Source organism: Pterocles gutturalis, unplaced genomic scaffold (genome assembly GCF_000699245.1).
Source record: "Pterocles gutturalis isolate BGI_N339 unplaced genomic scaffold, ASM69924v1 scaffold40867, whole genome shotgun sequence".
Taxonomy (NCBI): Eukaryota; Metazoa; Chordata; class Aves; order Pterocliformes; family Pteroclidae; genus Pterocles; species Pterocles gutturalis.
This window is the reverse complement of record NW_010111648.1, coordinates 23,267-48,558: the sequence shown is the minus strand read 5'-3', so window position 1 is coordinate 48,558 and position 25,292 is coordinate 23,267. Positions and strand designations below refer to the sequence as shown.

General features: G+C 42.0%; 1 protein-coding gene across 1 annotated transcript in view; it reads right to left on the bottom strand.

Moving 5' to 3' along the window:
* Window positions 1-1,759: 1,759 nt before the first annotated feature.
* Window positions 1,760-25,292, bottom strand: part of GIGYF2 (GRB10 interacting GYF protein 2) — a 31,268-nt gene continuing 7,735 nt past the window's right edge. The window contains exons 3-23 of the mRNA XM_010073793.1: window positions 24,448-24,665; window positions 24,188-24,359; window positions 23,910-24,110; window positions 23,203-23,393; window positions 22,360-22,519; window positions 20,243-20,409; window positions 19,777-19,865; window positions 18,663-18,770; window positions 18,018-18,115; window positions 17,417-17,517; window positions 16,461-16,622; window positions 14,484-14,585; window positions 11,470-11,628; window positions 10,050-10,286; window positions 9,294-9,416; window positions 8,466-8,669; window positions 8,133-8,338; window positions 7,671-7,825; window positions 6,167-6,339; window positions 5,652-5,799; window positions 1,760-3,523 (exon numbers count right to left, since the gene is read on the bottom strand). Coding sequence (XP_010072095.1) covers window positions 3,456-3,523; window positions 5,652-5,799; window positions 6,167-6,339; window positions 7,671-7,825; window positions 8,133-8,338; window positions 8,466-8,669; window positions 9,294-9,416; window positions 10,050-10,286; window positions 11,470-11,628; window positions 14,484-14,585; window positions 16,461-16,622; window positions 17,417-17,517; window positions 18,018-18,115; window positions 18,663-18,770; window positions 19,777-19,865; window positions 20,243-20,409; window positions 22,360-22,519; window positions 23,203-23,393; window positions 23,910-24,110; window positions 24,188-24,359; window positions 24,448-24,665 — 3,242 coding nt within the window. The 3' untranslated portion in view covers window positions 1,760-3,455. The remainder of the gene's footprint in view (window positions 3,524-5,651; window positions 5,800-6,166; window positions 6,340-7,670; window positions 7,826-8,132; window positions 8,339-8,465; window positions 8,670-9,293; window positions 9,417-10,049; window positions 10,287-11,469; window positions 11,629-14,483; window positions 14,586-16,460; window positions 16,623-17,416; window positions 17,518-18,017; window positions 18,116-18,662; window positions 18,771-19,776; window positions 19,866-20,242; window positions 20,410-22,359; window positions 22,520-23,202; window positions 23,394-23,909; window positions 24,111-24,187; window positions 24,360-24,447; window positions 24,666-25,292) is intronic.

Sequence of the window (25,292 nt, the reverse complement as noted above, 5' to 3'; positions counted from 1 at the left end):
CGGCTGGCAGAAAGTTCACAGCAGCAAAAGCTGAGGTTTGTTTCAAATCACATTTGCACGGACAGAGACTTGGGAAAGGATGGAGTCTAGAAACAGGGGAAGACTCCAGCTCACTGTCACAGGAGACTTTAATTAGGATTTTTTAAGTTGATATAAGAATGAAATTCCTCATGGTTTTTCTTCAGAAAAAGATGTGATAAAGTACAAAAATGTCCCCCATGTCAGTTCTTTATGCTCTGAAAATACGATCTTCAATTTCAGATTCAGATTTTTCGACTAGGGGATCTCTTTGCTTTTTGTCTCTCTCTGAGAGGCAGCCAGATACAGTTCAGGTGTCCTCCTGCATCATTCTGCTTGCTGCAGTTCTTTGCAAAGGCACTTGTCTGCGAGGGGAAGCAGGAAAAAAAAAAGAGGACTGACCCTGCAGCAAAATGCAAAGTTAGGAAGTAACCTGGTGAAACGTGCTGGAAGGAAACCTCAGACATTTCTAGTGTCAAATTTAACATCATCTTTCAAAGTTGGATCGAAGCCCCATTAGCTTTCCAGGTTCCTCTTCCATCCCAACAGGAGGTGGCAGTGTATAAACACACACCCAGCAGAGACAAAGCTGTAGCTCCGATTCCTGACATCCTTACTGATCCGAGTCTGCTGTTGAAACAGAACCCATTTGTCACAGAAGGTGACAGGGAAGTCACATGAGCATACAACCTGTACACGACAGCATCTTACCTTTGTACTGAATACAGAAGCCACAATATTAAAATATTAAGAGCAAGATCTTCCCCACTGGTCCACTATCTTCAAATTCTCACAAACCAAGCAAGGTCTTCGGGGTTCGACAAATCATTGCACGTTTTCCCTGCTTGCATTTCTGCACTTTCATTTAGCAACTGGTGAATTGCTCCTTCCCTGCTCTCCAGCTGAGCTGGAAATTAATGGGCTTTTGTGTATTTGTTACACAGTACAGAGCAGTCCCAAATTAGCTTGCAGAAATTAGATCATACCATTAAAAACCAGAAAGTACATATGAACCAGACACCTTATACACTGAAACCAATGTGAAGATACTAAAAGTCAGACTGTCAGCTTAAACATGTACTATTCTCTCCAAGATAATCAGCTAAACTTAATGCAAAGCTACTGCAGAAGTTTGTTCTTTACCAACTTTGTATTCTTTGTGATCATGTGAATGGCAGAAGGACATTTATCAACAACTTTTACTGGGATTTTCCACACAAAAACAAGCAGCAAGTAGAAAAAAAAAAGGGAAAATAAGGTTTTGCCCAAAAAGGGAAGCCTACAAGGTGTCCGTGTGGACTTGACGCTGTGGGGAGAAATAAAGCCTCTCATTCAGGGAAAGGAATTGGAGCGGGTGGGGTGGTTACCGACTGGCAAAAAAAGGCTCCACGGCCGAGCGTTTGCAGGAACAGAAAACCAGCTGCGGCTTGATCTCTCCTGCGTAAACAACATGGGCGTGAATGCACATGTTTCTGTGCAGAGAGGCGGGAAGAAATTAAAGCTTTCTTGTCAGAATTTTCCAATCTCAACTCCCTGGTGTTTATTTGAAATTATCAAGCAGAAAAAACCCACCGGTATTCCTCACCAGGGAAGAAATAAAGCAGCAGTTGTTGTTCCACATCCTGCGTACTTGCTTGTTGTTTCTTGATGAAAACTGATGAGAGTCGACTTTAGGGTGAGTTTTAGCACCAAGAATTATCTCAAAACTCAGCTTCGACAAAAGCAAGCAGAAAGTTTTCTCTCAGATATAATACAACCAGGTTTTATTTAAGTTCTCTCTTTTTACCCCCCACACTGGCAAAAGTTCAGAGGGAGTTTAAAGTTTTGTAAACATTTTAACTACCCCTCTTCCCCCTTTTATGAATTTACAAAGCAAAGGAGACAGGGAGACCAGATTTGCAACAGTTCCAAGTCTCTCCACGCTATTGGATCCAAAAACTATATACAAGTCTGCAGCAGTCTCTGTACAGTTACTGTACATGTTTGGGGGCAGGGGGAAGAGAGAGGAGGAGGAGGAGGAGGGGAAGGTGACCCCAGAAAATGAATAAACCAAACAAAATAAAATCCAAAGCCAAACTGCTCTTGAACAACTCGAACTGTTTTCTTTAGGCAGTGATGACAGAAAGACAGACACCTTTATACAACTCCACCAAAACTGTGGCGTATCTCCCTTGGCAGGTTATAACCCTCTGGGAATGGGAAACGGGACCAGGGGGTGGAAACTAAGTGCATTTGTCAGTTTTTGTTTTCTTTCTGTTGTCGTGTGTGCATGTGGATGGGTGGAGAAGGGAAGGTGGTGTTAATCTTTCAGTGAGAGAGGAAGGTTACGATTCCATAAACACTCAAACATTATGGATCCCAGTGAAGGCGTGGGAAGTAGAGTTTAAGGTGTAGAAGATAAGCAGGGCCGTCATTGCACATAGTTTCGCCCTCCACAGTCTCTCTTCATGACAAAAGGGCATCTCTGCTCGTTAACCTAAGCACTGCTTGAAATGATAACTAGCTCGGACTGCTGGGGTAGATATCTGAAAGCCAGTGTTCACCCTCACCAAAGACTAAAGATCCACACGGTGAAGATCCTACTGTCTCTTAAACGAGACAAATTTGCAGGAAAAGAGCTCAAAATAAACTGGTCCTAACCCTCCAAAGGTAGCATTTAAGGGGTGAGTTCAACGTGAAAGAAGATATGCCACCCCCCTTTTTTCCCAGAGCAGAAGTCCCCACTTGTCTGGAAGGCTGGAGTATGCCGACAGGGAACTCCACCAGCTTTAGCATCACCACCTAATGAAGACAGATTTGAGCTTTCCCTCCAAAAATAATGTGCTGAGAAGGGCTGGCAGGGGGTGTGCAACTTCAAACCAACCCAAGCTAAACTGCGCCCGCCACAGCCCCTCTCCTGCTGTTGCCAGTTCTAAGGTTAGCTTATGAATGCAACTCCTGGCGTGGGAGAGGCACCTCTTGCCCTGATGGAGCGCGGAAGTCAGTATCTGTGTGGCATTTTGGTTTTGACCAACATCTGTTAACCACAAACTCACTCTCTCCATGACTGCACGTGTTGGATGTGGTAAGAGTAACCAGGAGAGGGAAGCAATGGTTTGCAGAATCCCAATTCATTTTTTTTTTTCCAGGTATGTCAGCAGAAGAAATCACAGCACAGTGAAAGCTTGCTGCCCAAATCAGCCTTGTTGTGAACGCATCCTGTCTCCCACCCTCCCAGGACTCCGAACAAAGTCCACTCAACTCGAGGCTGACAGCAGGAACAACGCCTGTGCGGTCCTGGGCAGAAAGGGTTTGCTGGGTCTAGAAGAAGCAGCCTGAGATGATCGACTCTGTGATTCACTGCGAGGAGGAGAAGAACGCACGGTGGAGAGTACTGTGTCCAAAACGGAGAATCCATGGTTAACAGATGCAGGAAAAGCCAGTTGATTTGCACATGCTCAGTAGTCTTCCAAAGTCTCTATTTCTCCCATATTGAGCCGCTCTGAGGAGGCATTCACTGAAAACCCTGTAAACCAAGAGGAGCTGTGTTAAAAATCTGGACATAGCATCTTGTAGTTGATGCCATACGTGCATTACACGCAGTAGCATGCTTAAGATAAAGCGATAACACATATCAAATTAAACTGTGGGTGGAAAAGTCAGCAAGGCCAGAGATATAATTACCCAAACTGGTTTTACTTCCTTAATAAATCTATTTTTGATTTTCAGTTGTATATTTAGGTAAATATCACTTGGGTCTTTAAAAACAGATCAGCAGAAGCCTGGTTTCAACTTTCATTTAAAAGATGTCATCTGCAGAGCTAGTATGAAGCACAGACAGGCACGGCGGCAACGTGGCTCAGTAACGTCGTGGAAGGGAGCACACTTCAGTCACCTGGTACTTGGAGTGCCCAGCAACACTGTACTGACGTGGTCCAAGATACAGAAACATACATTTTGTGAACTCACAATTCAAGTGTGGAATTGTGCTCAACACTTCAGGGGGTGTGAGCACGTCTACCCCTTAAAGTCTACATACATGTACCCATGAAATCTGGTGGCAATTCCGTGTATTTTCCATCTCAGGTGTACAAGATGAAAATGTACAGTTATACGGGGCTATGCAGACAGCTCACAATGCACCTAAACTTCTACCCAACCTTTTAACCCTAAGTGCTGAGTACATGATGCATACGAGAAAAAGCAAACATGTTTCTACAAGTACAAAATCCAATACATCATCTGCAACTTTCCTACTGAAATACAATTGTTATGGTCGTACCAGCCCCATACGAAGTATGAGAAAAAAGAGTTTTCCGGTGTGAGGCTACCAAACACAAGCCTGACATTTCGTTGTCGAGACTGCTCTGTATGCTTGCTCAGTACTAGAAAGCAAAGCACTTTTCACAGCCATTATCTTCAGCAGATAAAAAGCGTTCTGCTCAGCAGGCTGAAGAAACTTGCTCTGGCTCCCTCTCGTGGCAGTGTGTCACCTGAAAGGTTTTGGCATTACTTTGGAATAGTGTATTGATTTTTAAGAAGCTTGCATGTGCTAATTCTCTTACAATTGCAACTTCTTCATTGTATTTAGTGATTTCTTCTTCACGACATGAGCAGGTTTTTAAACTATTCAACTGAAGACCCAGATCAGACTTGCTGGATTAGCACCTAGGGGTGACACAAGTCAGGATCCCACTGAAGAGTTCAGTATATTTCAACGCAGAAATCACTGATTTAATTGAAAAGAATTGATTTTGTTGAGAACAAGGAAGGAAGATAAAAAAACAAACGCAGGGCTCTGTTAGAGCCTTAAAAACCCAGTGACTTCCAAGTGGTTAATACCAGGCTGCTTTATACAGGCGAGAGCTGCATAGCACCAGCAAAATGAACACTGGTCCAGCGCAGTGCCCTGGTTTCCTTTCTATCACACAGCACAAACATGGCCACAGTTATTCTACAAGAATACTACAGTGACATATGACATCCCACAGTGCTCGCTACGCAGGTACTTACGCAATGCCCTTGTATCTTAAGGGCCACTTTAAAGAAACCTTTCCATCAGTGCTATAGGAGCTGGTTCACTACCACCCTCACACAAAAAAATCAGGATACAGAAAATAAGGAAAAAAAGACTATAATGATGTCATCATCTCCACCACCTCCAACTGAAAACTTGTGACCACTTTTTGTCTTTTTTTTTTCATAAGATCTTTGCCTTTTTTTTGTGACTAGGGTGGCTAGCTCATGTAGAAAGGAATAACAGCAAGCCTCAGGAAAAAGTTCCTCGTGAAGAAACAGAAAACACACTTCTCTTAAAAGAATGAACTAGCATTAATTCAGTAAAATAGGCATGGTTCAACCCAAAAGAGGAAAGGCAGTTTAACTGACACCCCTGAACTACATAAAGGTTTCCAGGTACTAACCAAGGTATTGAAGAGGCCTTGTCATGAGGGGAAGTCCAACAAAAGTTTTCCATGAAACTGATACATTACTTAATGATTGTAAAAATCCTAATACCAGAACAAATTCTAAAGATGCTTCAACATCTACTTTTTCTGTTCAAATTCAGTATTCCCACTTAAGGTTAACAAGAATTCTGCACTCCACAAGGCTTTTCCCAAATTAAACGTCAATTTTTAAAAATTAAAACTGACCTAACAAGCTGGGATCTGCGCGAACCATTTTCTGTTTCTTCTTTTTCTTCCCACTCTGCACAGCCTCAAAATTGGACTGCTGGTTGTTGCTCTGATTGGTCTGAAAGACCGAATGTAACGAACTGTGGTTCATCCCCCACACCGAATCCTAGACAAAAAAGCAAGTACAAGATTATGAAGTGCAATTAGGTTTTGTTTATGTATATTGAAAACATTCAGAGAGCCCAAAGCACTTTCTACATCATGCGTGGCAGCACTAACCACTGATAACATCCAACACCTCTACCTCACCTTTCCAGAGCGTATCCTGGATCAGCATGCCAGGACACTATTGGATCTACAGCTGGTCTCCACTGTTTGTTATAAAGGAAACTTGATTCCGCAGTAAATATTTGAAGTTGACTTTATTCTCTGCATTTCACATGACCTGTAAAAACCCTGCTCATCCTCCTATCAATCCAGCAGAAATGCAGACTCTCGAGACACTCCTAAGGAGCACAGCGAGTAAGATTTACCTGTTGCTGCTGCTGCTGTTGTCGCTGCTGACTGGCTTTCTGTTTGGCACGGCGCTCAAGAAACTGCTTGGCAAACTCCTTGGCCTCAGGAGTATCTCCAAGATAGGCTCTGATGTAATCATGGACCTCATAGGGAGACTCCACTTCCTTCAGGAAAGAAACAAACGTGGGAACTGCAAGAAGAAGGCACACCGTGAGGGAATGAGTGCTGATGTGTGAACACGTCCACACAGTAAGGCCGAACTTTGGATTTCTGTTTCAAATATTTGCTCATCTACTAGCAACGGCAAACAGCTTGCCCTTCTAGGTTCCCTGCAGTAAAGTCCTATGATCCAGTGCTTCATCTCTTCTACAGTCAAAGCAAGGACAAGGAAGCCAGCTAATGTGACGACAAGGGAAAATAAACTGACAATCCTAAGGGTACATTAGTCCATCAGCTTTACCCTCTATCAGCTTTAAAACTCCAATCTAATGCCAGGCCCAAATGGAGAATACTCAGTGCTGTCATCAGTACAGTCTCTTTTTGTCTGAAATAACAGATCACACTCCGCAGCGGCTGATCCGACCTGCAAGCACCTGAAGTTCAACATGTAGCTCACTTGCAAGTCTTCTTTACCATCTTTTTTACCTTAGACTAACTCGGTTACACCTAGTTTTACTTTAACATGGAGAAGGGCCAAGCAAATCACAAGCCAGGAAGCCACCAGGACACCAGGCTGCCACCTGGGGCACAAAGCACCCTTGAAGCATGGAAACTCACAGTGGGTGCATGACCCATGATGGCACTTAAGGGCCACAGCCTCTCCTTGGGAACCTGATGCAGCCAGTTAGCATGTCACAGGTGGAGCCAACGAGTTATTTCTAGTACCCCTCCTCTAAAAAGGAGGAAGCTGTGGCACTGCAACGGTGTGAGGTGTGACCCTGGCTCCTGGGGCAGCACTGGTTCCCCAGCAAGGTTCAAGGGTCCCGCAGAACCACAACTTCGCAGCAGACAAATGCTGGAGCACGAGGATTTGCACAGGTCCACCCTGGAGGCAGCAGGAAGCCTTCAGCGTTTTGCTACAAGAAGGTATCAGCCTGTCATCTCGGACTGGAAGTTCCTCTATGTGCTCTCCAGCAGAATTAGCAAAACACCACCAGTTCCACACCAAAGAATGCTTTGCATAGGGGCATATGACAATTTGGCCTGCACTTGAAAGTGAACTGGATCCTCATCCCTCTGCCTGACAATGCTACCATGACCACCAAAAATCCTCAGCAGAGCTCTGGGTGGCAGACTTTGAAACTGTTTCCAATCCCCACTGATTTGCTATGATTTAGCTCAAAGAAAGCCATGGAGATGATGCAGCCTGTTCTTCGGACCATTATTTAATGACGCCATTTTGCTGACTGCATCAAAAACTTAACTCTGATGTCATTACTTTCCCTCAGAACTATCTGGTCAGGAAACAAACTGGGTATTGTTTCTCACAGTGGATCATTTATACTCCTCCCCACCTCTTACCATCTAAGTTGTTGGCTGTGTTGAGTGCATGAAGCATCTGTTCACACCACTGAGTGAATCCATCCTGGGCTTTATTAACCCCCTGGAACAATTTCAACAGCTTCTCCTCTTCTTCCACCTTCTTGTTTTGTCTACTTGTAATACCTACAGATTTACTGAGATAAACACACATAATAAATTATAAATTACCAGACTTATCACCAGTGTAGTACACAGTACAGTGTTACAAGACTCACTAGCTTACAAGACATAAACACTGCTTAAGAAATAACTAATTTTCCAAGTAGATGACAAAATAAATTGTGAATGGTCACCTATTAGCTATTTTTGTTGTCAAAACAGATCCTGAGTGACACAGGAAAAAAAAAAAATAAGGAAAACGCATGAAGATGTTACAACTGCTCAGTGATCATCTCAGGAGCAGTAGCTTTTCTTTGCAAAAGCTCCTTCCCCAGTTCCTACCTGAGGCTGGCATTGCTTTTGTTTTTATTGGTCGAGTTACGAGGTCCCACTTCCTTTACTGCATCATCCCAGAAACCCATGTTTGAGTTTTTGGTATCAGCATTACTCCAGATGCTACTGACGAGGTCAGATGCCCACTGGTTGCTGGGATTAGTGTTTAGGGAGCCCCACACTGAATTCCCAATGCTGGTGTGCAGGTTAGAGTGCTGTTGAAACACAACAAAGAGATCCTGGGTATTAGCACCAGTCCTGGCATAACAGCAATGAACAGACATGGAGAACTGTCAGGTACTGTCTCCCTCTACATACCAATCAGATAAACACCGTACATACCGTAGTACTTCTGACTCTGTTCGGCTGCTGGTGTTGCTGCTGCTGCTGTTTCTGCATCTGCCTTGCCTCTTCCTGCTGTATCTCCAGCAGGGACTTGGTGGTGCCTGTTGGTTTGGTGACATTACCCCAGCCTGACAATTTTTGTTGCTGTTGCTGCTGCTGTTGCTGGAGGGCCTTCATTAGTTCACGCTGTTGACGCCTTTGCTGTTGCGTGCAAGACAAAAGTGTCTGTCCGTACTTTCAGAAGATCATTACCGTTCAAAAGTCTACCTGTGAAACGGGTTCTAAACCAATTTAAATCTCTTCAGGAGGAGTCTGGCTGACCTATTGTTTTTTGAGATCTTACAGTTCCTCCAAAAAGCAAGACACTAACTAGGAAATACAAATTGCGCATTAGCCTAGGACAGAATAAGTTTCGCTAACCATGGATTGCAGCCAGCTAAGCATTTGGGGTCTTAGAAGAATACTTTCTCTCCTACCACCTGTTGCACCTCCACCCCTTAAGACACCTGGGTCCTGTGCATATCTGCAAACAAATTACAGTATAGACGTGAAATAATTTAATGTTGTTTTGTGAACATATACCCCCTGGGTTAAAAGAAAAGGGTACAGTCTCCCCTCCTCTCAGTTATTTATATTAAGAAGCTACAAAAATCTTCAAACAAGTAGTTATTGAACCTATGTTTGAAAGACAGGATTTTACCCAAATTATGCTATTTCAAGAAAACATTCCTCATCATCACTATTCCTTCTAATCACTTAATTGACAGTTAAGCAGTCACACAGTTGTATCCACTCTAACAAGTTACACTCTGTTAGTGTATTTACCTCTTCTCGAAGCTGCCGTTCTCGTTCTTCTTCTAACTTTTGGATTTCTGCCAGTGACAGTGTGGTCTGGGATTGGCAAGCTCCTGAATTTGATTGCTGACCCCATGTTGAAGATGAAGGGAGCTGGGCCAAAAAACCACATCATTAGGAATTACAAAACATTTTAGAGAATACTGTTGAAGCATAATCATGAAAAAAAAAACCAAACACAACACTAAAAGCCCACAGCACAGGGGAACAAGAAGGCCACCTTTAAACTCTACAAAACATTAGAAGGTATAAAATGGTATAATTAAGTATTAAAAGTACGCTCAAAGTATAAACTGTATGTTTCTTTGAATTGCCCTCTAATATATCATAGCACCAAAAGATGCAGTGTATCAAGAATAAGGTAACACTTAAATGCCTGGAAAACAGCAATCACCAAGTCACTTCAAACAGTTACTTTAGAAATGCCAAGCTATAGCAAACTTTGCACTGACCCTTGCTCACTGGGTCAGAATAAATATCTGTAGTCATCTGAAAATCTCCTTCCAGTATGCTTTATTGACTGAACCTTTTTCTTTTGTGTTTTCCAACTTACCTTCTTTTTGTTTCTCCCATCACTTTCAAAGACAACTATTTACCCTCTTCCTTCTCCAGGTAGCTCATCCCTCCCTGCTCTGTTCAATCCCATCTAGACAACCCTGAATCCAGCTGCGGCTTTAATTACTGCACTGAACTGAAGGAGGCAGCTGAACTGTAGAAACACATTACCTTCATCTGTGCAAGCTGCTGCTGTTGCTGCTGTTGCTGCAGCCGCCGTAAAGCCTCCTGCTGCTGCTGCCTCTGTCTCATTATCTCTTTCTGGCGCTGGAGTTCCAGCTCCTTGCGCTTTCGCTCTTCTTCTTCAAGCCGCTGTCTGGCTGCCTCTTCTTCCAGGCGTAGCCGACTTTCTTCAAGTCGCCGTTGAGCTTCCTCCTCTTCACGCGCCCACTTGGCAGCCTCCTCTTCCTTCCCAGAACATAAAGAAGAGAAAAGTCTAAGCAGACTTTGAAAATCTAAATGACTTCTACTCTGTGGTATTGAGATCCTGACAGAGAGAGGCCTTTATAACTGTAATCTATGCTGTTTAGGTTATTCATCTAGCTTTACATTTCTCAGACAAGAAAGCCCAATAACATAGTCTACATCCCCTCAATTTATAAGTTTCTCATTGCCCCAAAAATGATATCTCCCTAGTTCAGACTAGCTAATCTCACACCACTTTCCTTCTAGGAGTTTGCACCTTGCAAGTCTAAGCTCCTGCTTGTACTTACAGTCAAGCACTGCTACACCTTCAGCGCAATAAAACTTGTCAGGAATAAAGGGAGAAGCAGCGTTGACATGAAAGAAGAAAACGGATGACAAAGATAGTGATGTTTGCTGTTATTGAGCGCTAAAGTTGCAAAGGAAAAGATGCTTCTGCTGACAAAGGAGATGACTGTGTGGTGAGACAGAAATGGTGATGGATGTCTTACAAGGGAGGGCCCTGGAAAAGAACTTTTAAATAACAACTGGCAATTCTGAAATGGACCTGGAAGTTCATGTGAAGCCCATCACATTTCAAGGTTAGTTGGATTTATGGACTGTAACAGTATCAGTTAGGGGGCTGGAAGCTCAAGTTCCCCAATATGGACTTCTAAAGCTGACCACAAGCGGGGGTGGGAAAAACCCCTGTTAATAGTAAGACAAGGAAAAAGAACAAAAAAGCTTAAGCATTGATAGTGGGTATAGTCTAGGCACAGTACACAAAGACAAGCAAAACTGATGATCTCAGATGACGTCAAAGATAACATTCATAGTAAGGGCTCAGGCAGTAACAATTCAAACAAAGTATTATTCTAGTACAGTACTCCATCTTCCTTCTGAAGAAAGGAACAGAAATACCATACTGCAAAGCCATTCTTAAGGCTCAGACATGAAGGAAAACAATCAACAAAATCTCTGTTCCAAAGAGCAGATCAGATTTGATTATTTCATCTGAAACCAGGATACAGGTATACAACCTATTTTTCATTCACTTGATACTGCCCACAAGCTTTGCCTTCCTCCACCCAAGCTGATGGTCTCTCAGGCATGAATGCAAGTTTCAAAGCTTGTTTGTTCCAACAGCCTCCATAATCAAATATAATAGGCCCCTTTTGCCATTTTTCACCTGTTTACGAATTAACTCCTCTCGCTGCCGTCTTTCCTCCTCTTCTCTTCTTCTCTCCTCCAATCTTCTAAGTGCTTCCTCCTGCTGTTGCCGCTCCTCTTCCTCCCGCTGCCGCCTTAGTGCAATTTCCTGCTCTCGTTGTCGCCTCAGAGCTTCTTCCTGGAGTTGGGAACACAATGTTAATCTATAAATGACACTTTATTGACGAGCCACATCAGAACACAGACTAAAGGCCAGGTAAATGGCCTCAAAAAAGCTCCTTAGCTCCAAGCCAAGTGCTACCAAAACAACTACATTAAACACCACAGACCCATGTTAATTTTTTTGATGCAATGTGCATCTCATACATAAATGAATTTTAATAAAATAGAAACACATGGAATCATTGTCTATCTTTGGTTTCAAAAATAATGGTGTTAAGAATTAAAACAAAGGGTGAGACTCCTCTTTCCAATACGTGTTAACTATTCCTGAATGTATGTATTTTTTGATGTGAGGGTATCAATAATTCCTTTTTTTGGGTGTCAGCTATAAGTTGGATGCTTTTCCTACTTACAGGCATTTCTAAACACTGACTACTCAAGCGCACTATAAAACTCAAGCCACATCTCCAGACACCAGGAATAAGCAGAAGAAGCTCAGTGCACTTAGGCACACTAAGTCCCAGAGATGCGGAATTCCATGTAAGGGCTTTGACTGGGCTATTCCTATACTATTTACATATCATGGGTCACAAAAGGTCTCGAGGGCTTTGACTGTGGGCTATCCTTAAAATTATTTAAATAGCTTAAAATAAATTATGTTTTGCTAAGTAGCAAAATTATTAACTCAAAAAACAAACATCAGCACCCTTTCCTACTGCTCTGAACAGCAATATAAACAGAAATACAAACTTTTCCATTCTGCTACTTGCTTTTTGGAGGAATAGGGCACTCCCAGCCCTCTGCTGGCCTCTGCAGATTGTTAAACAGGACTGCATCCGCCCAACTTTCCCTTGCATAAAACAGCCTTGTCTTTTGCTGCCTCTTCTGGTCTCTGAAGTTCAGCAACTGTGGTAAGGCCACCCATTTTTTCATCCCTCCTGTCCTTCTCTCCACTCTCTGACTTATCCTACCCATTCAACTCAAAGATCCTACTTTTTGGACACGAACTTTTTTTAACCTTTCATAAAGACACTTTCCTTTTGAACAATCAGTACAGTGCAATTGTACTCTTACAAGTTTTTCTTTTTTATGAGCAATACATTACTTACAAGATGAAGGAGACTAATTGTGCAACATGGATATAAATTCTGAACTCTGGCAAATCAAGGAAGTTAATTTTGAAATCTAAGACCCTTTTACAAATTCTGATACCAAACCTTCATGTGCAGACAGAACAGATAACTGCAATACAGTTCACTGAAAAACTGGACCAGGATTCTCTCTGACAATGGCTGACCTCAGACATCTACAATATAACTGTCCAGCAGGCAGAATATTTTTTATAAGCAATCCTATGGCACTTCAAAGCTGCTGGCTACAAGCCAAGAAGCAATGCATATTCCTGTATATCACTTAAGTGGTTTAGTGCTAAATGTAAGTGCCATAAGTGTAAGTTTTTCTTCCATTATCTGGACATAGAACAGTAGCCTGTGAATCATTTTCTCATGAATCAAGTCCTTGATTTATCGTCATATTCACAAGAGCTTCAAGCACAACACACAACACCTAGACCATTTTGTTACTTCGGCTTGCAACTGAATTAATTGGACACATGCAGTTAAGTCACAATAATCAAGCGTCCCCAGTACAAGTGCTGAGAGATTTCTGCTTGTTTTTTCATTTGCTGAAAAGTCTACTGAGTAGGCTGGAGGTGTGCCAGTCTGTTTGTTTGGCCGGAGACCACACACCGGGATCTCGGCTCAACGCCTCACCACCAGTCGGGCAGGGGCAATGTTGGGTACTAGCCATTGACAAAACACATAGTACCTGAGAGATGGACAAAGTCACCAAGTCCTCCTGGGTGACAGCAGTTCATTGACAGCTCTGCCCTACTTTCCTTTTGGGCAATGAGGCTAGGATTGGCATTAATAAAGCTGTAGGGATCTAATTCTTGCTTGGGCATACCAGGAGAGGCACTCTTGAATGACAGCAATTAAGAAAAAGACTTCTCTCCCAAAGAGAACTAAAGATAAACAGTGTTGTACCAACATGAGGAAAAAAATCTGCAGGATTATGAAAAGCTGGGAACCACATGGTTGATGTAATTCTCTCTTCCTACTCTTCACAACTATAGAAAGGGTTGGCTTAATATCTACATCTGTATCTTCTTATAATTCAATGTTTTTGTTTGAGCACATGACCCGAACCATCCAAAGCTCTCCAGCTTTCTGCCACTGACTTGTACGGGAAACGGACTCCTTCCTTTGGCTCTTACTGCTCCCACCTTCGTGGCTTCCTGCTCCAAGAGAATGCCGATATTCTTTAGCATCTTTAAAAATTGTTTAAAGCACATGTCTTTCTGTACAGACAACTTATTTCAGATCTGTTCAAATATCTATAATATTGCAGAAAATCCTGAAGTAGCAAGCCTCATTTCAGTAAACTCTGTATTCCTAATTCAAATATTATAGACTTTTTTGCAGTTAGTAACACCTGGAATTCTACTTGTCTACATTACTGGGGCTTACAAATCTTTTAGTTTTGAGGATCTCATCTTTGAGCCAGGTTCCTTAAAGGGAGTACTACAGATACGATTCAGAAAAAAACAATTATTAGCTAATAATTAAACCTCAAATTTCGTTTCTGAAAGCGATCAATCATTACAAAATAGAAGATATCAGAGCAGAAACAGAAAAGAAATACAGGGGCTAAACAAGCTGGGCATTATTGTTTGCAATGCTACAGTGCAAGTAATTGATGAAAACTATGAACAGAACTGGATTCAACATTTGGTACGACATTTCATCCTACAGAATTGAATTTCTATTATTTTTTTATTTAGAATTCACCATCAACAGCATATTTACTAACCTTATATACTAGTCTTTTATGCAGTATTACATCAAAAGCCTTCCTGAAGTCCAGGCAGATTAAGTCTACTGCTTCACCCCTCTCAGCTCTCACTGTCATCTCCTCAAAAGAAGTTAATCAAATTTGTTAAGCATCATCTCCTCTGTATAAATCCATGCTAATAAATCAGTTCATCCCTGATTCTACAACGCCTTCCAGTACAGAACTCAGATTCAAATATTAGACCAGTTAGTTTTGGTTTTTTTTAAAATACAAAATACAATATTATTTTCTCTCTCCAGAGAAGTGCTTAAACTCTTTGTTACCTTTTCAAGACATTAGTGCTCAGAATTAAGCACTATGACAATAATTCCATTGGCAATGAACTAAGATTCTTGCTGTTACTGCTTTTCAACCCCATTTTGCTTCCTCCTTATAAATAATTATTTCCCATGACATCTCAGAAAGGGAGAGTCAAATTATTTACTGTACAAATCCAAAGCGGACAAAAAACTTTGGAATTCAATAGACATTTCTAAGAAGTCACACACAGCAGCAAAACTGTTAGTCTGAAAAGAAGCAACCCAAGTCTACTGATTTGAAGCCACCATGGATACAACACATTGAGTCACCAGGTGATCAACTGAAAAATTAGTTGTTATTATTAAAACAGATCTAAAGCAACTTAACCCAAAAGCTGAACTTCGGAGTATATTATTGCTTTAGTGCTACAGTAAAGCTTGAACTCAAGCGTCAAAGGATGCTTTTCCAGTGTATACCATCATGACTTGCTTTAATGTATCTGCTTTGCATACAGCAAGGAGCCATTTATTTATAGACTTGATTCTTAAAGACACCATGAGAGCTAACTGCAGATCACACTGCAGTCTATTCAAACAGATCTTCAGGGAGAAAACCCAAACCCTGAGTGAACCAAGGTCTATGACTAACTTTTGTAAGTAATAATAAAATAATTAAAATAAAGATTCTAGAGGCTTCCTCCGAAATGTCTGATCCTTAAACCAGGAAAAGCGCTTTACAATGGCCTACCTAAGCACACAGAAAACATTATAAAAGGACAAAACTATTTATTAATTTCACCTATTATTCATGTGTTACTCTTACAGGGCATTTACTGACTAACTCCTTAGTGAATAAGCTCAACAATGTGCTTGCCCTTATCCTTCACATACAGACTGAAAACTAACTTCCACTGTCTTTCCTTCCTACAACACCTGAGAAACAATTAATCTTCCTTCCATACAGAATTCAGAAGTAAATGTTAGAAATGTCAAGCTAATAACGTCTCCATTTCGTGTTATTTTAAGATTAAGAACATACTATAACTCCTACATTCATTCTCCTACTGCAACACAGATCACATTCATTTTAACAAATCTGCTTGTCCAAACTACATCCCTTCCTTTCCCAAATATTGACTCAAAAAAATAAAGCTGACAGACTGACACATCCCAAATAATCATTTATTCAAAAAAAGTTACTTACTAAGTTAAAAAAAAGGGGGGGGGAAATAAGCTAAATGTTGTATTACTTTTTTTCCACTACAGCCCTCTACATTTTATTCATTTGAAACAGCTGCTCAAGTTTCAGTCTAGTCCAGAACACACCTTTATCAAAACACTAGACTGCATAAATGGTGAATAAAGACTAAAAATACAATATGGGCAACTAACTAATACCATTAATACTGTCTAACACTGACACTAAGAAGTTGAGAGGGAATATTCCACGTGGAATAAAGCCTCTCAACTCACCAACAGGAACCTATCTTGAAGCGAACCAAAGCCCATTTCTCATATTGCAATTTGGGCTCTTCAAATCAAGAACAGAAGAATCATTTAATATACTCACATGAAAAATATTAGAACTGTCTTCATACACACCTACCAAAGATTAATTAGACCTCACAGGATTCTTAAAGTGAGTTTTACAAAGTATTAAAAATAATTAGAGATTAACTACATTGAGGAAACTCACTTGCTTCCTGCGGGCCAGTTCTTCTTCTTCCCGTCGTTTCCTCTCATCTTCCTGCTGCCTCCTAAGTAGCTCTTCTTGTTGCCTCCGAAGCTCCTCCTGCCTTTTCCTCTCCTCTTCCTCTCGTTTGGCCCTCATTTCCACTTCTCTCCTCTCTTGCTCTAGCTACAATTCACATAAGACTATACTCAGATGCAGGTAACTATTTCTTAGGGCAACTCTGCTGAGATTATAGTAACAACATAACAGATGGAAGCCTCTGAGAGATGCTCTCCCTTAATTTTAATTTTACCTATCAGCTGGCTGCCTACTGGGGTCAGATTCCTGAAATAGTCTAGAAGAATTTCTGACAACTTCTGTTCTGTAACAAACACCAGTTCTCTAGTCAGTCTTTCCACATCTGCTCCTTAAAATAACCTCTGACTTCAGAAGCTAGTAGCGAGTTGCTTTGCAGTCATTATACAATCAGTTTCAGGAAATGTACAGAATCATACAGGTTCAAACTTACACAAATAATTTAACACTAGAGTAAGTGTGAAATAACCCCAACAAACAGGTCTCTCACAATTCCCCAAACCAATTCTGGTGAAAAGATGCAATGATTAAGAGAACGACCACCTGCTCCTACTCAGGGTTTGGCATGACAGCTCATGATGATTCCATTTTAAAACAGAGGTGGCTAGTGAAGAGTTTTTAATCACAAGTGTAAAAAACATAACCACTGCTTTAGAGGTCAGTAGTGCCTCCACAGCAATGGTTTCCAAACAGCAGTCCACAAAGACTTTATAACTGGTTTCTATAACCCACATTCTCTTCATGGTGTTTTCCATTAAAATCTAATCAGAATTGTACAGAGCGGCCTGAAGTTTGAAGAGCTAATAGTCTTCCACTGGCTCAAGAAACACAGTTACATTGCAGAATAGCAATCCAACTTCTTACAGTACAAAACAGTTTCTGACCTTTGCAGCTTTGGCCTTCTCGAGCTGCTGAAGTTGTTCTAGAGCTGGTCCCTGAGATGCAGTATCAATGGGGAGATCCCAGACACTGCTTCCTTCCCAGACTAGATAGTGAAGAAAACAAACATTGACAAGCAAAAACAAGCACATCAACAAAAAACAACCAAGAGGAGAAAATCTTGTGTATGCTGTTACGATGTTTTATGAACTACAATCATGACAATAAATTAGTCTTAGTCAGTAGAGGGCCACCTTATCTTTTTGTAGAATAAGGCTTATCCACTACTGAAGCAAGGCTGGGTTTCCCACAAAATTCTACACAAGAACCAGCTATTCAAACTCCTCCCCCCATCAGAACAGAGCACCTTTATAACACTCAATTCCTTTGGATCAAGACTTCCCATAGCCATAGGAAGCATTACCACATTCTTCACAGCTCTCAAATGGAATTTAAACTGCAAAGCCAAGTAGTCTGAACCAATTAAAAATTTCTGATGCATAAATAACTTTCCTTAGTGTCAAAAAGGGAGTGATCACCTCAAAGATGCTGGCTTTTACACAATGAAGTTTTCTCAACAGATCTGACACATGCTAAGCATCTTACCTGTAGGTTGTGATGCTGACTGAAGTTCCCATATTGAGCCAGTGTCCGGCACTGACACAGATCTTGTAACAGGTGGCATCATGTTCTGTTCAGATATTCTGTAATACCAACAGGAAGAGTCAACATGCCACTTCCAGAGAGAGAAGTGCTCTGAACATGCATGAGATTCAGTAACTTGTAACATACTCCTTTCCTTTCACACTTCTATTTAAAACAAAAATATGATGTGGTCAATACTACTTGCTTGTAGAGTTCTTGTTCATCTCATCCCTGCTGACAAGTCAAGGGCTAAGCCAGCTGCTGCTGCAGTTTTGCATTTGCTGCTTACAGGCTGGTTTGAGGAACAAGCATCTAGTATCGCAGAACTCATCTGGCAAAGCCGTTCTGTTACCAGCACCACGGATGTGTCAAAAAGGTATGACTTCAACCATAAAATTTTCCTCCTTGTTTTCATAAACATTCTCTGATGTAAAGGCTACATATACAAAGAAGTATCCAACACCCTGCAACTGCTTCATATTCACGTAATCTTCAAAATATGTACTTAAATACAAGCAAACTTGACAGACCACTGACAGGATTATCATTGTATACAAGTTAGAGTATAGGAAGGATGGTATTCAGTTCAAGGCTGGCCTAACTCACCTCATCTTCAGGGCCTGGAACTGTTGCAAGAGAATAGCGAGCTGCTGCTGCTGCTGGGACGAGAGGGCTGCCTTCTGCTGCTGAGCCAGCACCTGTGCATACTGTTGTCTTCAAAAGAGAAGAGAGAATCACTGGTATTTGTTCACTGGCTTATTTATACAATGCCCAAGCTGCAGGAGTTGTGCATAGATTCCTCCTCTGGGACTAATGCCACCTAATGTACTCACTAAATACCAGAAGAAAGCACAGAATGGGGCCTTGGAAAGAATCAACATACAAGAACACAACAAACCAGCCCACATGAACAGAACCACATTTCTCTTCACCCTCAACTATGTCAACTGGTTACTGCTGTCCAATGTTTTATCTTTGCCAACACTACTTCCCTTTTTCTATAAGTTACATAGAGATTGCACAAATTAATCTGGCTTTGATGACTGCCCACCTACACAAATTAACCTCCTCCCTGGTATCTCAAGGCATCCTCTAGCACAGGGGATTATCAAATCACAAGCCGACAATCAGTATTCAAAAATCATAATCATGGCACATGCTTTCAGAAGCCCCTGAACCAGTAGTTCTATCTGATCGCTTTCTTTTCTCCTAGCTCCTACAGAACAAGTTGTTAGGAACCAGCCAGAACTGAACAACTACACCTTTGGTGAAAATGGATGACAAACTGCTTTCTCCAGCAGTTACCTTCTGCTGATCTTCAGAAAGATGAGCAAGCAGACCCAAAACAAGTTCTGCCTTCTCCATCTCCAGTTCAAAAAGACCTGTAACAGGTCTTGCCCTGACTCTAAAACACCTGAACTGCATTACAGGGATAGCTGGGATTCAGTTTGACTATTAACAGCTACCTATACAGCTGATCTCACCGAAGTAGCTATGCATGACAACAAAAGAGACTCTGAAAGTGTGCCTGAGGTAGCCACCCTCTGTCCTAATCCTGTAGGCTATCAAGCCTCTGGTGTTTGTGGAAGCAGGCTACTGCTGTTGGAGGTGAAGCACTCCTAGCCCCATTGCCCAAGGAAAAAATGACAAGAAGCTGAACCCAGATGATTAAAAACGCAGAACACAGTCACTAGAAGAACTCTGGGACTGGCAATCTTACTGTATTAGAAGATGCTGATACTGGAGGTGCTGCATTTGGATCAAGGCCAGCTCTTGCTGTCTAGTCAGCCGCTCTTGGTCCAGCTCACCCTATGTTTAGGAATAAAACACTCTATTTTAAGAACGTATATAACAACAGTAGTAGTATATTGCAAATGCAAGCAATGTGTAAAAGTTGCACTCTGAACTGAAAAGATAAAGAAAATACGAAAATACTTAAGAGATCAACATTTACAAACAAAGCCTATAGTCTGTGACAGTGAAATACACAGCACTTGTACGTATCACAGGACCACGCCTTCCAGACGCAGACATAGGCAAAACAAGCATTTTTAAACAGAGCATCTCAGGTTCAACTCTGGTGCTTGGAACACCCGCAATTCCAAGACAGAGCAGTTGACACATATAATAATTCAATTTCTATTTGTTACAGGACTATCTGAATACTGTAACTGTCACGTAATTACCAGATGTGGAAGCGGTGCTGGACCCGGAGTGAAGGGAACCCTGCCCCACATTTTCATGATGTCTCCCAGCGGCTGGAAAGTTTCATCACAGGCTCTCTTAACCAGCAGCGACATAGTGAAGTATCCAGCCTGGAACCACTCAGCCATCTCCTGATTACTGAAGGGACCTGAAATGACACCAACCAATGCACGTGGCAGGGAAGGGGAAGCAAGGCCAAGCTGAGCAAACTGGAAACAACGAGCATGGTGCTTGTTGAAGTAACACAGTACCTAGCATCAGGCATTTCTGTCCGTCTCACCCGCTTGTCTGGACAGACAATACATTCACGGCTGGAGTGTCAATGCACACACCTAGATCTCTGCAGGGGCTACAGCATGCCCCCTGCTAGTCTCTACTGAAAAGTGCATGCTGGCTTTTACCATGCATCTGAGGGAAATGAGTCAGCTCCGAGATGGAAGCCAAGCAGCCACGGTGGTGTGGAGCTTGGTCCCGCTGACACACACCCTGCCTTCCAGCAAAGCTCACTCCTGCAGGATCAGTGCCAGGCGGACAACAGTTGCCATTCCCAGTTCAGCCATCAGCAGTATCTGCCAGCTGACGGTGCTAAAAGTCCAAGCACTACTTTCCCCGCATACACTGCACAGATAATTAAACAATCTTGGGCTGTTTCAACTCTTGCCTTCAAATCAGAGGAATTCATATTTCTATAAAAGTTTTGCTTCTGGAATTTAGCAGACAAGCAGATCCATCTCTGAGTGCAAAGTTACATTGTTTAAGATAATGAGAAAATTGGTTTATCTTTTTTTGCTTTCTCGAAAAAACTACACTTCTCCTTCTCTTCCTCTTTTTCCTGAGAAAGATTTCAGTCACTTCTTTCAAAGGAGGACTCCTATAGTAATTTTACACATCCAAATGGACACAAAGCAAATATCAAAAAAAATTAACAGAGTAAGAACCACATAAATACAATTTTTGCAAAAACATCTTCTGAAGATCAAGAGTGTTCAGCAATTCTTGCCTTCTCTAAGTATCTTTAGAAGGTAATTCCTCCCCGAGACCGTGAAACCAGAAGGGGTATCCCAATAAAAAAATTATGTGGAAGTGACTACTTCTGGAGGTCACATTCAAGGAAGTACTTATTCCACTGAAAAACTGTTAGACCATCACTGAGCAATAGACACCCAGCAGTGACTAACATACCATTTGAAGCACACTGAGCAAATAAAAATGCTTTATGGTTAACATTCTTTTAAACTTAAAGGAGTGAGAAGAAAATACTAAAGACGTGTAATACCCACAGACAAGATACCGGCACAGATCCCACAAATAACACCCCCACGAATCCTAACTGGAGTTCATAGCTGAGAAAGCCAATTCACACTAAACAGTGTAGCAACTACTACTTAGTGAAGTACAGCAAGGAGGGAACTCGCTCCTTCATTGTTTTTTTGGGAGGCAGCTAAGCAGCCACTAAAACAGCCCTGAGACCTCCAAAAGAAAAGTACCTTCTGAAAGCAAAGATGAAAGTATCTATATGAAAGGCCTGTTCCTACTTCCACTGCAAAAAATTGAGACTTCTTAAGTGAAAACTGCAAGCACGAAACAGTTGATATTTTATGAACTAATAACACACTGGCTGCAAGTACAATTAAACTGAGATTATACGTGGGCATCAGTTTGTGAAAACTTGTGCTCTTTTCACTCTAGATTCTAGACAAATTACCCCTCCCTGAACACTTGATGTCCTGGGGCTGAGACTAGAAAACTGGTTTCAATGTTTCTCACGGATTCTTCAACAAGCTACTGAGTGGTCACATCTTGTTTTGTTTCCACTGTTTTCTGGAAAAACAGGTATCAGCCTAACCTCAATTTACAGAAACATGAAGTGATGGCAAACCTTGGCCACAACAGTAAAGTGCAATTCTGGACACTAGGCATGCTGAGTTGATGGGGGCAGTGATGGGTAGAAAGATCCATTTTCAGAGCCCAGTTCTAGAGTGGTAAATGCCCTGTGCTGTTATAAAAACAAGCATCAGTATCTGTTGGTGGTAATTTTGTGATGAACTCTTAACAGTTCTGTGAAACAAAAGAGGAAGTGTAAAGGGCACAGACCTACCCTGAATTTCTCCTTGTGGATCTTTGTAGTACCACTTCTGCATAGCTTCGTGGAACAACGGCATAGAGGAACCCTTTGCTCTGTGCTCTTGAATTTTTGCTGCTAGTCTCTCATCATCAAGGGCACTGTCCTGAAGGTATGCCACCATTTTCTCTGCTTGCTACAGGAGACAAGGAATGCAAGAGTTAGATGTGGGCTTACAGATTTGAAAATGAGTGCACCAAATACAACCACTTTGTACTACCCAGCGCTCAAGAGGGTACCATGGATCACAGGCAACTCAAGGACTGGTGTAACTGCACCACACACCCTGAACTCAGTCTTATCGCCCTGTCAGAAATCTGAATAAACACAGTTCACCTGCTTAAGTAAAGCTCAAAAACTACTTGCCCAGAAGGTCCCACACAGTATCATAGTGAAAAACAAAACAGGAATGGGAGCACTAGCATGAAAAATCCCAGCACTCACTAAACTATAATGAACACAGTCTGCATTTCATTTATGTATTATTTTTAAACATATTGGCCATGCTGTTTTATGCTTTCTCAAGGCAAATAGTAAGGCTACTTGACAGTGGTTATATGCACTAGGTTCTCCAGCTCTTCAACACTGGGTATAGTAGCCCTGGGTACAGTACTCCTATTCAGAAAAGTACTACATAGGCTTGAATTATTCTCCAAAAAATAATGAAGTGAAGAAAAGTAGCTTTCAGTATACACATACATTGTGGAGTGGTGAGTTTCAGCTGCATTTCTGGTTTTATGGGTTTCAAATATTTTTTGCATTCCATATATTTCTCCAGTCTCAGGACTGTCAACAACAAAGGAATTTGAGAAATTTTACCTGCTCTAGGTGTTTGAGGCCCTCTTCATCATCTGGGTCAGTGGGAATGTTGCCCATGCCTGGAGCAGCTGTGACAGGCGTCTGTACTGTCCGCATAGCAGGATTTGAATTGGAAACAGGAGGAGAAAGATGAGCAGAAGAAGCTGTGTCTGCAGAAATCTGTGGCAAAGGCTGAGCAACAGAAACCAAATCTAAAGAAAAATGTTAAAATTAGTTAATTGTTTAACAAATGAAAGTGACTTTTAAGAACTTAGTGTAGAAAACATTCAACAGCTCAAAATTAGCACCAAAGCAAAAGTATTGTCAGATCTTCCTGTATCTATGACTGCACACTGGTACTGTCTTCAGCACTGGCACCCAACCTAACTTCAATGAACACACAGTTTAGTTCTAACAGTGCAGAACTCAGCACATTTCAGTATATCCTATTCCCTGGCCACATACATTTATTTGTCCAGACTGATCTGTTCTATCATAACGAGGCACATCCGCAACTAGCTCATGTTTCTCTTGACTGCATTGCAATGTGAAGTACCAGTGCACTGCAAGCATTTGAGATGGCATGTCCAACAAATCCTGTATTTATAGACCAGTTGGTGAATTCTGGCTTTTCATCACCATTATCCAGTCCTTGCCTCTTAAAAGAGACCAAGACTAATCACAACTAGTAATGGAAACTTACTAAATTTATCTCTCAAGTTTATTACCTTCCCCTCTGTTGGACATTTTGGCTGGCGGTGTATTCTCTGTTCGATTCTCTTTATCTTCTGTTTTTTCTGTTCTTTCTGGCACAGACTCTTCCTTCCTTTCAAAAAGGCTTGTCTGCAGGGGGTCTGGAGGCTGGGATTTTGGTGGAGTATCTGACCTGGCAGCCGGTGAAGATGTTTGGACTGCTTCTTCCACTGCTTCTGTAACATTGCATGGTTCTATGTAACTGAATTGACAGCAATTCTACACTGCAGCATAGAACAGGTGCACGAGAAGCCCCCCTCCCCTGCCACTACTCTATCTGTTTTCTCCCCCTCTTTCTTGGTGATCTTCTCATGATCTTTGGCTTCTTCATTGTGGCTCCCTTCAGAGTCAGATCTTTCTTCCCCTTCTTCCACAGGTCGGAAGTCCATCTCCTGTTCCTCAGGGATTGGCTCCTTCTGCACCTTCTACAAAGTCAACATAATCATCCATAACCCACCCAACACAACAGGACATTTGCTCAAAGTGAACTAAGGGCCCAAGACAGCTTTTCACCTTTAAAGAGAGAAATGCTCCAGATGAGTCAAATGTTCCCATTTCTTCTTCTGCATCTTCTAAGCACCATTCAGGGAGACTGTCCCTGTCGTCATCCATGCTGCCACTCCCACACCGTACTCGTCGATAACCCCGTTCATCATCTCGTTCCCGGAAATCAAATTCAAACCTGCGCCGTCGCTCCATGTGTTCTCGCCAGCCTGCAGAACGAGGGCCGTCTAAGGTGGGGGGAAAGTAACTTCACAAGACAGTCCCGGGGGCAGCAGCTTACTTGGAAGGGTGAAGGGGTGGGTGAAAAGATGTCAAACAGTGACAAAAATTCAGAAAGCCCCTACAGGGTTGTCCTGGGTTAAGCAGAGACAGACTGCTTAAAGTTAACTCTGTTAACTTTTTTTTTCTTTTCTTCATAAATAGCTAGCAAGAGGCTGTTTTGGATTTGTGCTCAGAAGAAACTGATAAGAATGATGTTTTGTGCTGCTGCCAAGGACAGCAGACCAGGGAAGAAGGACAGCCGGTTGCTAGCCTAGTATTTGCTCTTAGGCTACGATTGAAATCTCAGAATAGCCAATAATCTATTCCATAACATACACGTCATGCCCAGTATACAGGTGAGGACCCTTCCGGAGGATCATCCCTTTTCCCTTTGGCTCCAGATCATCTCGCTTCAGGTGCCTGCATTTGCTCTCCCAAGGCCTTTTCCCCACCCCCCAACAGACACACTCCGGTCAGCCCTCGGTCTGGGACGCTCAGGCTGTTATCTCCATTCTGTGAGTGCCTCCGGGAGCGGTGCACACCCCTCCCCCGGGGAATCATGAGTGTAGTTCTGGGATCATTAGCCAGGAACA